At 47.1% G+C, this 13,701-nt stretch overlaps 3 protein-coding genes across 3 annotated transcripts; 2 read left to right on the top strand and 1 right to left on the bottom strand.

Annotated features, from left to right (window-relative positions):
• Positions 1-2,699: 2,699 nt before the first annotated feature.
• LOC143805809 (uncharacterized) lies at positions 2,700-4,007 on the top strand. Its single transcript, XM_077285913.1, has 2 exons — positions 2,700-3,330; positions 3,437-4,007. The coding sequence occupies exons 1-2, from the start codon at positions 2,978-2,980 to the stop codon at positions 3,648-3,650; spliced, it is 567 nt and encodes a 188-aa protein (XP_077142028.1). The 5' UTR covers positions 2,700-2,977; the 3' UTR covers positions 3,651-4,007.
• Positions 4,008-4,365: 358 nt separating this feature from the next.
• Positions 4,366-6,142, bottom strand: LOC143805219 (uncharacterized). The gene is made up of 3 exons (XM_077284670.1): positions 5,834-6,142; positions 5,596-5,752; positions 4,366-5,474 (listed from the first exon to the last, which is right to left on the bottom strand). Exons 1-3 carry the CDS (start codon positions 5,946-5,948, stop codon positions 4,541-4,543), a joined length of 1,206 nt encoding a protein of 401 aa, XP_077140785.1. The 5' UTR covers positions 5,949-6,142; the 3' UTR covers positions 4,366-4,540.
• A 2,360-nt stretch (positions 6,143-8,502) lies between these two features.
• LOC143795724 (2',5'-phosphodiesterase 12-like) lies at positions 8,503-9,717 on the top strand. Its single transcript, XM_077281019.1, has one exon. It carries the CDS (start codon positions 8,503-8,505, stop codon positions 9,715-9,717), a length of 1,215 nt encoding a protein of 404 aa, XP_077137134.1.
• Positions 9,718-13,701: the final 3,984 nt, after the last annotated feature.

The following is a 13,701-nucleotide window of genomic DNA, read 5'->3' as shown; positions in this document are numbered from 1 at the left end:
TCATTTGAGGATCATCTGCAGAAACTACGACAAGTCCTGCAACGACTTTGAAACCATGCACTGAAGATCAAGCGCAAGAAATGCCAATTGTTCCAAGACCGTATAGAATACCTGGGTCATGTGATCACTCCCGAAGGAATGCTGCCAGTAAGCTGGAGGCCTTCCAAAAGTGGCCTCAGCCGAGAACGTTGCGAGAGGTGAAAGCCTTTTTGGGACTGGCAGGATATTACTGATGCTTTGTCCCTAAGTTCGCCCATCTGGTTGGTCCTTTGAATGAGTAGCTGAGAGGCACATCTCGAGGGCCCAAAAATTATCCCATTCAGTGGGGTCCTCAACAGCAGAAGGCCTTTGAAGAAGTGAAAGCTGCCCTAACCAGCTCTCCAATTCTGGCTTACGCCTGTTCTATACCCTGTTCCTGCTCTGCACAGAGCATTGGTATCACAGGTACAGGATGGCGGAGAGAGAGTGGTTTCCTATGGAAGCCGTTCCCTAAGAGAGACAGATCGTAATCCTGCAAACTATACTGTAGTTCATTCAGGCTAGAGCTACTGGCTTTGGTTTGGGCTATGACTGAACCATTTGCAGAGTACCTAACAGGCTGAAATGGTAGTAATGACTGACAATAATCTGTTGGCCCACCTGGAAAATGCCAAACTATGGGCACTAGAACAGAGGTGGATGGTGCGGCTGGCTCAGTTTAACTACCGTATCAAGTTCCAGTCAGGAAGGGAAAATGGAAATGCAGATGCATTATCCCGGGTCCCGATCGGACCGCCCACTAGGTGTTTCGATGAGGAACTCGAAGACAGAGACCCCTGACCTAGCTCGACTTCCTGTCTTCCAGAGCATAGTGCATTCAACTGGGGTGGCCTCTGGGATGCCCACGGTGCTCGGAAAAGCTCCTAAGGATTGAGAACGGGCCCAGAACAACAACAGAGATGTGCAGCAGGTAAAACACTGGGTCCAGGCCAATATTTGGCCTTGGCCAGAGGAGCGGTCACAGCTGTCCTCAGAGGGGGAAAAACTGTTGCGTCAATGGGATAAACTCAGTGTGATTCAGGGACTTTTGTGTTGTGAGATATACTTACTGTCGGAGTTGCAGCACCACCATCAGGTTGTGATTCCATGTCATTAGGTCCAGTAGCTGCTCGTGAGGCCCATGAGAGATGGGCTCATTTTGGGAGCGAAAAGACTTATAAGTGGTTGCGGAGAATAATTTACTGCCCAGATCTGGAAAAGATGGTAATTGAAGCGTGCCAAAAATGTCGAGCATGTGGGTTGAGCAACAGTCTGGAACAGTGAGTTCCTGTTTAGACCTTCCAGACATCCGCTCTGCTGGAGATACTCATACACTATGTGTAAATAGGGTTCTCCTGTTTGGGACACTCGTATTGTTGGTGATGACTGATCATTTCACTAAATATGCAATGGCGGTACCTACCAGAGACCAGACCGCAGAATCAGCAACTGAGGCGGTATGTCAACACTTCATTCAAGTGTTTGGGTGTCCACGGCGGATTCATTCCGATCAGGGAGTGTGCTTCCAGGCTGCCTTAATGAATGAACAGTATCTCCTGTATGCTATTGAGCAGTCTAGGATGACACCCTATCATCCACAAGGCAATGGCACATGTGAATGTTTCAACTGCACCCTCCTGCAAATGCTGCGAACCCTGGAGAATGATCAAAAAGGGGCCTGGCCTGAGTACCTGCCTGAACTGATGTGGGCCTACAGTAATTGAGTGTACAGCACGACCGGGTACTCGCCCCACACGCTGATGTTCGGGAGGGCAAGTAGGGAAATTGAAGACCTACACATGCCTGATCCCATGGCTGATCCTCCTAGGAACACTACAGCGTGGGCCCAAGAGCACCGGCGCCACTTGAGAATGGTGCACAGAGTGGTGGGTGATCGGTTGAGACAGCTGGCACATCATGACCAGAGACCAGTACAGAGGACAGTGTTTGCTCCAGGGAAAAGAGTGCTAGCCCGAGTCAAGAAGCGGTCTGGGAGTTAGATGACCTGTGGGAGGCTGTACAGTATGTGGTAAAAAGAAGGGTGGAGCCCAATATCCCTGTGTATGAGCTGGGACATGGGGGCCGACTAGGAATCTCCATCGCAACATACTGTGACGATGTAAGTTTGAAGAAGCCGCGATCATTGAGGCGGCACCTGAACCGGAGTCAGGGACAGCGGACCCGCCTATAGATGATTGGTGGGCTGCACCTGCTCCCCTACAGAATGAGGGCCCATCTGTTACAATATTGCTCCCCAGAGAGACTATTTTCCAACCTGTGGTTTCCCCCAGAGACGATATACAGGGAGAGACGACGGCCCCAGTCCAAACTGTCACTGTTCCCAGCAAGAGTACATCAGGGGATTCAACAAATCTGGTTCTGTAAAGAACCACTCGGGCTACCGCAGGCGTAAATCCGCAACGCTATGCGCAGGACAATTTAATCTGGGAAGGTGTTTCAAGGAAGCTAACATCTAGTGGGGTGGCATGTGAGGGCGTGGTTGAAGAGTCCACTCCACACCCCTTCTAAAGCTGTTTTAGTAGATATCATTCATTACCTGTGTAAACATAAAAGATGTGACTGGTGTTTTAGCCAGTAGATGGCAGCGGTTTGCAGATTCATACGACTGTCACTTGTATGTTAGGCTTCTTTCACACTTCAGTTGTGTGGCGTCAGTTGGGTCCGACATCGTGGCGGATCGACGGATCCGTCAAATTTTGTCCAAAAACGGTTCTAACGGATCCGGTTTTTTAACGGATCAGCTGCCCTAATCCGTTAAAAAAACGGATCCGTTAGAACCGTTGTGAACGTTTTTACATCCGTTGCAACCGTTTTTTGACGGATCCGTTTTTAAAAAGGGGAGGATTTCAATGTGATTGGCTACTGGAAACTTCTGGAAAACTATATATAGCGTGTATTTACACCACATCTTTGAAAGGTTGTAGAGAAAGTGGCAGAAATGGAAGGAGTCCTGGCGAACATTGCAAAGATCTATGCAGATTTTACTTTTGAGGCAAATCAGTTGGCAGTCAGCGTTCGAGAGAGGGAGGAACGAAGACTGCGAATCCTACGGCAGCGGCGTAAGAGAAGGCTGTGGATCCATCCCATCACAGCACAACGTATGACCCGTGGTGTTTATTCCACGCTTTACATGGAACTAAGGGAAAACCCTCAAAAGTTCTTCAATTATGTGAGGATGAGAGCTGAAAATTTTGAATTTTTATTGGGCTATGTGGAAGACTGTATACGGAGACGAGACACCCAGATGCGATTCTCAATATCACCAGCAGAGCGTCTCATGGTGACTATTCGGTAAGTAATTTTTTTTATTAAATGATTCTCATTCATCAGACTTATAACTGTGTTGTTTTTTTTTGTATTTTTTTTATTAAGTATTGTCTTTTCTTTTTGTTAACAGATTCCTTGCAACTGGAGAGTCCTTCTCATCCCTCCATTTTCAATTTCGACTTGGGATATCCACCATCTCGGGGATCATCAGAGATACCTGCCGGGCATTGTGGGAGTGCCTACAAGTGGAATACATCCCAGAGCCATCACAGGAGAGGTGGCTGGAGATCGCCCAAATTTTTCATCAGATTTGCCAGTTTCCAAATTGTGTTGGGAGCAGTTGATGGAAAGCACATAAGGATCGTCAAACCTTCAGGCTCTGGGTCACAGTTTTATAACTATAAGAAGTATTTCTCTATTGTGTTGATGGCCATAGCTGACGCACAATGCAAGTTCATCGCTGTGGATATAGGTGCGTATGGACGTGCAAATGATTCACAAATCTTTAAAAATTCACCAATGGGGCGCCGTTTATATGGAGAGACATTTGATTTTCCGCCCCATAGACCTCTCCCTGGAACCACCGGTCCACCGTTACCATTTGTTTGTGTTGGAGATGATGCCTTCCAGCTTTCCCCACATTTGCTTAAACCCTTTGGAAGTAGTGGACTGACCCAGAGGAAGAAAATTTTCAATTACCGTTTAACCAGAGCACGCAGAGTAGTGGAATGTGCCTTTGGCATCCTAACTGCCAAATGGAGAGTGCTACTGAACTGCACTGAGAGTGCAGACTGAAACTGTCGATGATGTGGTCAAAGCGTGCGTTGTCCTGCATAATTTTGTTCTATCAAAAGAACAAGTTTCCCTGGAGGATAATGTTTCAGAAAGCACCTTACGGGACTACCAAAACCCCACTTTTCGCAGTCCAGTTGCAGTCTGCAGAATGCGGGACAGTTTTGCAGACTACTTCATGTCTCCTGCAGGATCAGTTGACTGGCAGTATGAAATGGTGTAAAAAATTTTTTTTATTTTTATACTTGTAAAAATACCAATTTTTGTTTGCATACAAAATCTTTGTACTTTAATGCAGCATTGTATGTTTTGCAACGGTACCCTTTAAACACTGTTAATGTTACTATTGCCATAACCTTGGTGACTTAAAAAATTAAAAGAAAGAAAAAAAGAAAGACAATAAAAAAATTTTTAAACCAAAAAACTGTTTATTTATTGACTTTTACAGATTCTCATAGTTTTGGGTGGAGATAGTAGCGGAGGGGCTGACAGGCGGGCGGACCACGTCGAGAGTGGGGGACAGGACATCACGGGGAGGAACAGAAGTGGAATGGGTGGTGAAAACATGAGGTTGTGTAGAGAGTTGAGGTGCAGATGTGGTGTGTGTGAGGTATGAAGGTGTTGCTGGGATTGATAACGGAGAAGTTAAAGGGGAAGAATGGAAGGGGGACGTTAAAAACTGGGAAAGACTAAGGGGGGAAGGAACAAATGACGAAGGAGTAGAATGGACGGGAGGAGGACGTACAGGAGGAGGACGGATGGGAGGATAGACGGTGGATTGAGAGGGGAAAGGTGTTGACACATGAAGGGTAGGTGGAGGGGCATGGGATATCGCCTGCGCTAGAGCAGTGTGGCAGCCTTGCATCACATGCATCTGCAGGTCAGGAGTTAGATTTTCCATGTGCCTGAGGACCGCCTGAAAAAAACAGTGCCTTGGTGACTGGTTTGCATCTGATTGCATCCTATCAAGACGACTGCTGAGTTCAAGTATGCTTTTGTTAAGCATATTGTACCCAGCAGACGTTTGCTCACTCAAAAGCTTGATGGCACTGTGAAAGGATGCATTCAGATGCAAAAAGTCAGGCGCATAGCTCCTTTCCTGACCTCTCTGGCGCTGCCGTCCTGACCACAAAGTTGGTCTAGAAGTTGCGGCAGTGGCAGAGGGGTGGGGTAAAGGGAACTCTAACTCATCACCTGCAGCTTCAAGTGACGAAGTCCGCCCTGCTGCTCCAGCGCTGGTGGATGAGGCTGAGGGATCAAACAAAAGGGTAGGTGCAGAAACAGAGGGGTCGACGTGGTCCCCGGTGGCGGACTCTCGAGGGATCGCTCCAGAGGGCTGCAACTCTGATGCAGGCTCCCGAGTGCTGCAGAAAGTGCTGTTAAAGAAGAAGAAAAAAAAAAATAGTATCTTTATATTACAATTGCCCTTGCTGCAAAAAAATTGAAGGTTACACATTTTTTCAGTTTGACTGAAAATATGTGGTGTTGAATATTTACCTTCTGCTCAGCAGCGTCGACCGTAGGAACGACAGGGCTCTGGCATGTTTGTATCTGCTCCTGCGTCCTCTAGATCCACTCGGGGCCTGCATCTCCTTATTAAACTCCCTCTTGAAGCGATCCCTGATTGACCGCCACCGCACGATAATCCTGTTACCTGGAAAGAGATAGCAAAAATTGGTTACTATACACCACATTAAATCATGCTAAAATAAGGTTATGAAGTGTGAATACTTACGCGCTAGATCCTGGGCCCCAGCATCGAGTTCCTCCCAGTTATCCATAACAGCACTGCACACTTCCTCCCATAGCCGTCGGGTGATTAACTGGTCAGCATGGCGGCGGTCCGACATGTTCCATAGCGGCTCCCTACTTTGTACTGCTTCGATGAGGGTGTTCACATCGATGCCCTCCTCTTCATCATCTTGTTCGGGAGCACGCTGTGAAGCCTACGAAAAATATAACAATAAAAAGGGAAAGATTACAACACATGAATTTTACATTTTACTACACAACAAAACAAAAAGGAACTTACTCTTCGGCGACCGCCGCGATTATCATTCCGACGACTATGGGAGGTGCTTTGAGGAACTCTATGTCGAGCCCCGGATTGTGAGGACTAATAAAAATTTAAAAAAAAAAAAAAAATTAATAATGTTCTTAGATCGAGGCATATGTATTGTGTGTGCTGTCATGAATGTTTGTGTTGGGTGTAGTGCATTGTATGTGAGGATCGGTCTGTTCAAAACTTAAGGCCCCGTCTCACATAGCGAGATCGCTAGCGAGATCGCTGCTGAGTCACTAGTTTTGTGACGCAACAGCGACCTCCATAGCGATCTCGCTATGTGTGACACGTACCAGCGATCAGGCCCCTGCTGTGAGATCGCTGGTCGTGTCGGAATGGCCTGGACCTTTTTTTGGTCGTTGAGGCCCCGCTGACATCGCTGAATCGGTGTGTGTGACACCGATCCAGCGATGTCTTCACTGGTAACCAGGGTAAACATCGGGTTACTAAGTGCAGGGCCGCGCTTAGTAACCCGATGTTTACCCTGGTTACCAGCGTAAATGTAAAAAAAAACAAACAGTACATACTCGCCTTCTGATGTCCGTCAGGTCCCTCGCCGTCTGCTTCCTGCTCTCACTGACTCCCGGCCGTACAGTGAGAAGTGAGAGCACAGCAGTGACGTCACCGCTGCGCTCTGCTCTCACTGTACGGCCGGCAGTCAGTGAGAGCAGGAAGCAGACGGCAAGGGACCTGGACACTGAAAGGCGAGTATGTACTGTTTGTTTTTTTTGGTAACCAGGGTAAACATCGGGTTACTAAGCGCGGCCCTGCGCTTAGTAACCCGATGTTTACCCTGGTTACCCGGGTGCTGCAGGGGGACTTCGGCATCGTTGAAGACAGTTTCAACGATGCCGAAGTCGTTCCCCTGATCGTTGGTCGCTAGGGAGAGCGGTCTGTGTGACAGCTCCCCAGCGACCACACAGCGACTTACCAACGATCACGGCCAGGCCGTATCGCTGGTCGTGATCGTTGGTAAATCGCTTAGTGAGACGGGGCCTTTACACTATGCGCTCCCGCTCCTTGTCTTTCTCCACCCTGTCCGTCTCCTTCTGTAAGCCCCTCTGCTTCATATTCCTGTGAATACAGAACACATAAAGGGTTAAAAAACAATGACCATAGTTGTATCACCAAAAAAATGTAGAGAACAAAAAAAAAAAAAAAAAAAATACAATACCTCAGTTTGCTGCTGATGTGCTGGGGGGCTCTCAGAAGAAGACATTATGGTCTTTGCGTACCTCTTGGTCCCAAGTATCTGTAAGTATACAGACAGTTCTAAGCTACTATACACAAGGATAGATGCAGCTGTAGGATTTAACACTTACATCTTTTTTAAAAACTTTTAGATTTCATCCCACACAAAATTAAATTTTTTTTCTAACCGTCATACTTTATATGGTAGATATGCTTGATGCACAAGCTGCCAAACCCTCTAGCCCTGTTTCCCCACCAAAAAAAACCCCCAAGAACCCTTTAAAGCAACACCAAAACTGAAATTGATATGCGCAATGCGCATGTTGGTAAAAGCCACCTATCAAACCTTATCAAAAATGTTCCTCATTCGAACTTAAAATACCAATTCCAAAAATTGGTAATTATGATTACCCTACAGTTTGTATTTTCTAAAACCGGATAACATATTCTATACACAAGATTTGCATTACACATTTATATATATATATAACCTTTACTGCATGTTTACCCAATATTACATTTATCTTGAAATGAGACTACTGACAGTTTGGTGTAATTTTTATTACTATTTTTTTTAAAAAATTTATTTTTTTTAATGGTACAGTAGGAGCTATACTGCTCTTTATTTGAAATACTATAACATTTGGGATAACAACAAAAATGCAGAACACATCACACATCATTTATACACACACACAAAACACATTTTACACCTCAGCTATAAAAAATAACAGCTTAAATAGTATGGAAAACATATAAACAGGGCAGGCAGGCGCACGCACACAAGCACGCACGCACACAAGCATGCACGCACGCAAGCACGCACACAAGCACGCACGCACACAAGCATGCACGCACGCAAGCACGCACACAAGCACGCACGCACGCACGCACACAAGCATGCACACACGCAAGCACGCACACAAGCACGCACGCACGCATGCATGCATGCTGGATGGCAGTACTCACATGGCTGTCTCAGGCAGGGTCTGGCTTGCAGGGCCTCTCTGGCTGGATGGCAGTGCCTGGCTGGCAAAGTCTTGCTGGCAGAGTGTCTCTGGCTTGCAGGGCCTCTCTGGCTGGATGGCAGTGCCTGGCTGGCAAAGTCTTGCTGGCAGAGTGTCTCTGGCTTGCAGGGCCTCTCTGGCTGGATGGCAGTGCCTGGCTGGCAAAGTCTTGCTGGCAGAGGTCTTGCTGGCTGGGTCTGGCTGGGTCTCTCAGGCATGGAAGGGTCTCTCTTCACCCCGGCGGTCGGGGACATCGGGCTGCGGCTGAAGGTGCGCTGTACGCCCGGGGACGGGCAGAGGCTCGGGGAGAGCCGGGAGCTGGAGGTGGCGGGCCCGGTGGAGGCCGGCCCCGGGGCCTGCACATTCGATGAGCGGCACCTGTACACGCAGCGGCTGACGGAGGAGCCGGTGACCCGGGCCGTGTCCTACAACCTGCTGGCCGACGTGTACGCGCAGACCGAGCACGCCCGCACCGTGCTCTTCCCCTACTGCGCCCCCTACGCCCTGGAGCTGGAGTACCGCCACTGCCTGCTGCGCAAGGAGCTGAGCGGCTACCGCGCCGACCTGCTGTGCCTGCAGGAGGTGGACCGCGCCGTGTTCTCCGACAGCCTGGCGCCGGCGCTGGAGGCCTTCGGGCTGGACGGAATCTTCCGCCTCAAGGACAAGCAGCACGAGGGCCTAGCGACCTTCTACCGCCGGAGCCGCTACCGGCTGTGCAGCCAGCACGACATCCTGCTGGGGGAAGCGCTGACCGGGGACCCGCTGCACCAGGAGACGCTGCAGCGCCTGGCCGGCTACCCGGCCGCCAAGGAGAAGATGCTGCAGAGATCCTCCGCCCTGCAGGTGTCGGTCCTCGAGTCCACGACTGATCCTTCTAGAAAATTCTGTGTGGCCAACACTCATCTCTACTTCCACCCAAAAGGTGGCAACATCCGATTACTGCAAATAACCGTTGCGTTGGCTCACATCCGACACGTGGCGTACGAACTGTACCCCGGCATTCCCATCATCTTCTGCGGAGACTTTAATAGCACCCCTTCCACGGGGATGTACAGTTTTGTAAGAGATGGGACCATCTCGGAGAACCACGAGGACTGGACATCTAACGGAGAGGAGGAACGCTGCAACATGTCTCTCAGCCACCCGCTCAAGCTGAAGAGCGCCTGCGGGGAGCCCGCCTACACCAACTACGTGGGGGGCTTCCACGGCTGCCTGGATTATATATTCATTGACTCCGAAAGTTTAGAAGTGGAACAAGTCATTCCTATGCCAAGTCATGAAGAGGTCACCAGCCACCAGGCGTTACCCAGCGTCTCGCACCCGTCTGACCACATCGCTCTTATATGCGATATGCAATAAGGCTTCCATACAATTTATGGAGCTTCTTATTGACCTTGACAAAAAGACCCTGGTTACAATTGAAAGTGAGATTGATGACCTATATCTAAAATTCAAGAAAGTGGCCAGTAATGATACCTTGTCTACTTTTAATGCATCTATGGACAAAAATTCCACCGAGTGGGAAGCTCAAATCAAGACTACCCAGGCTAAAAAATTGATTCGGGATTCAACGGATTTTTCCAAGAAAACTGCCTATAGATGGAGGCGCATTGGTCACATGGGGCAAGAGCACAGATCTTCATCTGTTTCTTCAGTATCGTCTTCTGGGGAAGCTTCGGATACTTCGCAGCACTCTATGCAAACTCGTTTTGGTAATGTGGGTAAGAGGAAATGGGATCGTAAAACATCTCAGAACAAGCGTGGTGCCCACCATTCGGCATCCAGAGATACCCCGAAGGTAATTAATTTATCTGAACATTCTTTTAATGCTGATGAAATTTCTCTTCTCTCAAAGGGTTTTACTTTTTCACCCAGCATGCGTTTTGACCCATTTATGGCCTTGAAGGACTTACATTTCTTTGCACGTTCTTTGCTTTTCAAAAAATGGTACCACAACGAGGAACTTCAGCAGGCATTTCCCCTGCCAGAGGAACAATTGGCTCTTCAAACGTTAGAGGAACTTGCTCGTGAACATGTGAATCCCTCTCTGGGTAAGATACCTCCATCACTGTATCCAAGATCTAAAAAGTTTCCCCCCTTGTCACTGTGCTCTAATATTGACATTTTTGTTAAACTTGTGTCAAAAGACTTTGAATCGATTTCAACATCAATTAGTCATAATAATTTGTCAGTTGCTGAACAAAATAGTTTGAAAAGACTCAAACAAATTAAGGATGTGGTATTTAAGCCGGCTGACAAGGGGGGAAACATTGTCATCTGGCCCAACAGATTGTATCTGGCAGAGGCACATCGCCAACTGCGTGATACACTTTGTTACAAGAAATTGACGTTCAACCCTTTGACTGCATATAGAGATGAATTGTCAAAAATCTTACAACGGGCCTTGTCAGATGGGATAATTACTACCCAGGTTCGGGACATTCTCTTGGGTAAGGATCATCGTATCCCAACACTGTATCTGTTGCCCAAGATACATAAAAATTCTGTCACTCCGCCTGGGAGACCTATAGTCTCAGGGGTTGGGGGACTTACGGAAAACATTGGCAGATATCTTGACTCTTTCCTCAAGCCCCTGGTGGAGACTATTCCATCTTATTTAAAAGACACATCTGATTTTTTGAAAAAAATTGACTCCATCCACGTTGATGAGGATACTCTCCTTGTCACGTGTGATGTTGAGTCGTTATATACGAGTATTCGACACCAGGATGGCTTGAGGGCAGTTTCCTATTTTTTGTCCATGACCTCTCTCTCACCCAGTGATACCAATTTTTTGACTGTTCTTTTGCAGTTCTTACTAACCAAAAACTTTTTCCTCTTTAATGGATCCTTCTTCCTACAGCTCCAGGGAACAGCAATGGGGGCGGCTTGCGCGCCCTCTTACGCCAACCTGTTCCTGGGGCTGTGGGAGAGGGACCTATTCTCGTCGGATCGGGGTTCGTCAATGGAGCGGGTCCTTTTGTGGGCCCGCTACATTGACGACATTTTCCTGATCTGGCGGGGGACCCCTTCTCAATTACAATCTTTTTTTGAGGATCTCAACAATAATGAATTGAATATACGTCTTACCTACAAATTTGATTTTTCTCATATAGACTTTCTGGATGTCCTGGTGGAGAGAGGGATCGATGGGCTTTTAGGTGCCAGTGTTTTCCGTAAGGAAACATCGGTAAATTCTGTTCTTCATGCCACATCTTCCCATCCGCCCCATGTGATCAATGCGGTCCCGATAGGACAGTTTCTCCGTTTGAAAAGAATTTGCACCACAACTGAGGGGTTTGAGAGACAAGCTGAGGATCTGAAACAACGCTTTTTGGCTCGTGGATACAGCAAGAGGAGTGTGAAAAAGGCATACAACAGGGCCAGAAATACTAACCGTCAGCAACTTCTATTCTCTAATTCACAAATCAGGAGTAATCAACAGGTACGTATGATCACGCAATACCATTCAAGGTGGAGGGAAATGACACGAACATTGGCTAAGTATTGGCCTATACTTTTAGCCGATCCAACCCTGAAACAATATCTGCCAACGTATCCGTCAGTTGTCGCTCGGAGATCCAACAATTTGGGGGACCATTTGGTACGGAGTTACTTTCCACCTGTCACCCCGTCCCCCTTGTTTCCTACTTTTCCTAACCAAAAACCATCCCGATGGGGTTGTAAACCTTGTGGCAAATGCATTGCCTGCCCTAACATTAACAACGCCACCCACTTCGTATCCTCGGATGGTCGTGAATTTTTAATCACGCACTCTATCAACTGTAGTACCACTATGGTAGTATATCATGGCACTTGCCCTTGTGGCAAGATCTACATTGGCCTCACGACGCGCACTTTAAAAGTGCGAGTACGTGAGCATGTCTTGGATATTTTGGCAGCTAAAAAGGAAAACAATTTTGAGAATTTAAAAACAATTCCTCGACATTTCAAAACCTATCATGATTGTGATCCCTCAGGTTTTTCAGTTATAGGTATCGATCATCTTCTCACTACCTTACGTGGTGGTAATCTTAGTCGCCACCTCGCTCAAAAAGAATCACGCTGGATATGGCGACTTAAAACCTTACAACCCTCCGGACTCAATGAAACTTTGAGCTTCTCTTCATTCCTCTGAGTCATCCATTTTCCATATTTTTTAATTGGCTTTTTTTATGTATTGTGTTTTATTGTTTTAACATGTGTCTACCTCTCTCTAGTTTCCCTGTGTTATTGGATGCCTTAACATCTTACTTTTGATCCTTCATGACGCCCAGGAATTCGGATTCTTCAACATGACAAGCCTTCTACTATAAACAAAGTGGCAGGAGAGCGTGGACTGCAATATATATATTTTTATAACATGTTCCGATCCTATTTTATCCGTATTTTGTACATTATCACTTATTTTTATTATTCTGCACTTCACATATGTGTATTCACATGTTTGTATTTTTTTATGCATTTTAAGATTTGTAATTTTCACTATCTTTTTGTACTCAGTATTGCATCATGGATATGCCCTCCTTTGTGTATGCTTATCTTTTAGTCACACCCTGTGTTAGGTTCCATGTTGTGCCCTTTTAGCACTTTTTCTTTGTATATTGTGTCGAAACCCTCTGTGGCTCAATGGGAATATCCCCTACCATTGGAGAGGTATATGCATGTGCTTCTGTTCTTGGTTCGCGCCGTACCGGTGAGCGTGACCGAGTCTGTCGCCTTGCGTTATCCTCCCCTGTCTCTGTTTTCTGGGTTATGGCACTTATTTACATATTTGGGCCACAGTGTTCACTGTCTCCAGTCCTGCCACTTTTTAGTGACAGGTTCACTATGTTTTTATCTCTACACTCCTCTTAGCACTCTGGTATTGTCCCCTTCATCCCTCCCCCCTTTTTTTACCATCAGCAACGTTCTCTCTTTTTATCGGTGTGAGGAATGTATGCCGGTGCTCCATTCTCCGATTCACGCCGTACCGGTGGTCGTGACCGGAATGTTGCCCTGTGTCTTCCTCTCCCATTGTTTCTCTCCGTTGCTTGGGTTACGATATACAGCTGCACAATCAGTGCCACTGCCTTCCGCATGTTCTTCTTTTGCGCACGCGCGGTATGTCCTCCCTCTGTTCTGAGGTTTTTCTCCGTTGCCGTAGTGATATTATGCATACACCTATGAGTAGGTGTGACACTCTTTATTGAGGTGTTGTGCGCATGTACGGCTTTTTCTTCTGTCAGTTTTGCATCCTGGGCCACTATTGGATCTCTCTTCTACTGCTTTATACAGCGCTATTGTATGCGCAAGCGCAGTTTATAATACAGCGTTCATATACAAGGGACCATAGGATTGGTG

The sequence above is a fragment of the Ranitomeya variabilis genome, chromosome 1 (genome assembly GCF_051348905.1).
Source record: "Ranitomeya variabilis isolate aRanVar5 chromosome 1, aRanVar5.hap1, whole genome shotgun sequence".
NCBI classification, from domain to species: Eukaryota; Metazoa; Chordata; class Amphibia; order Anura; family Dendrobatidae; genus Ranitomeya; species Ranitomeya variabilis.
This window is presented reverse-complemented; position numbering and strand designations above follow the sequence as displayed.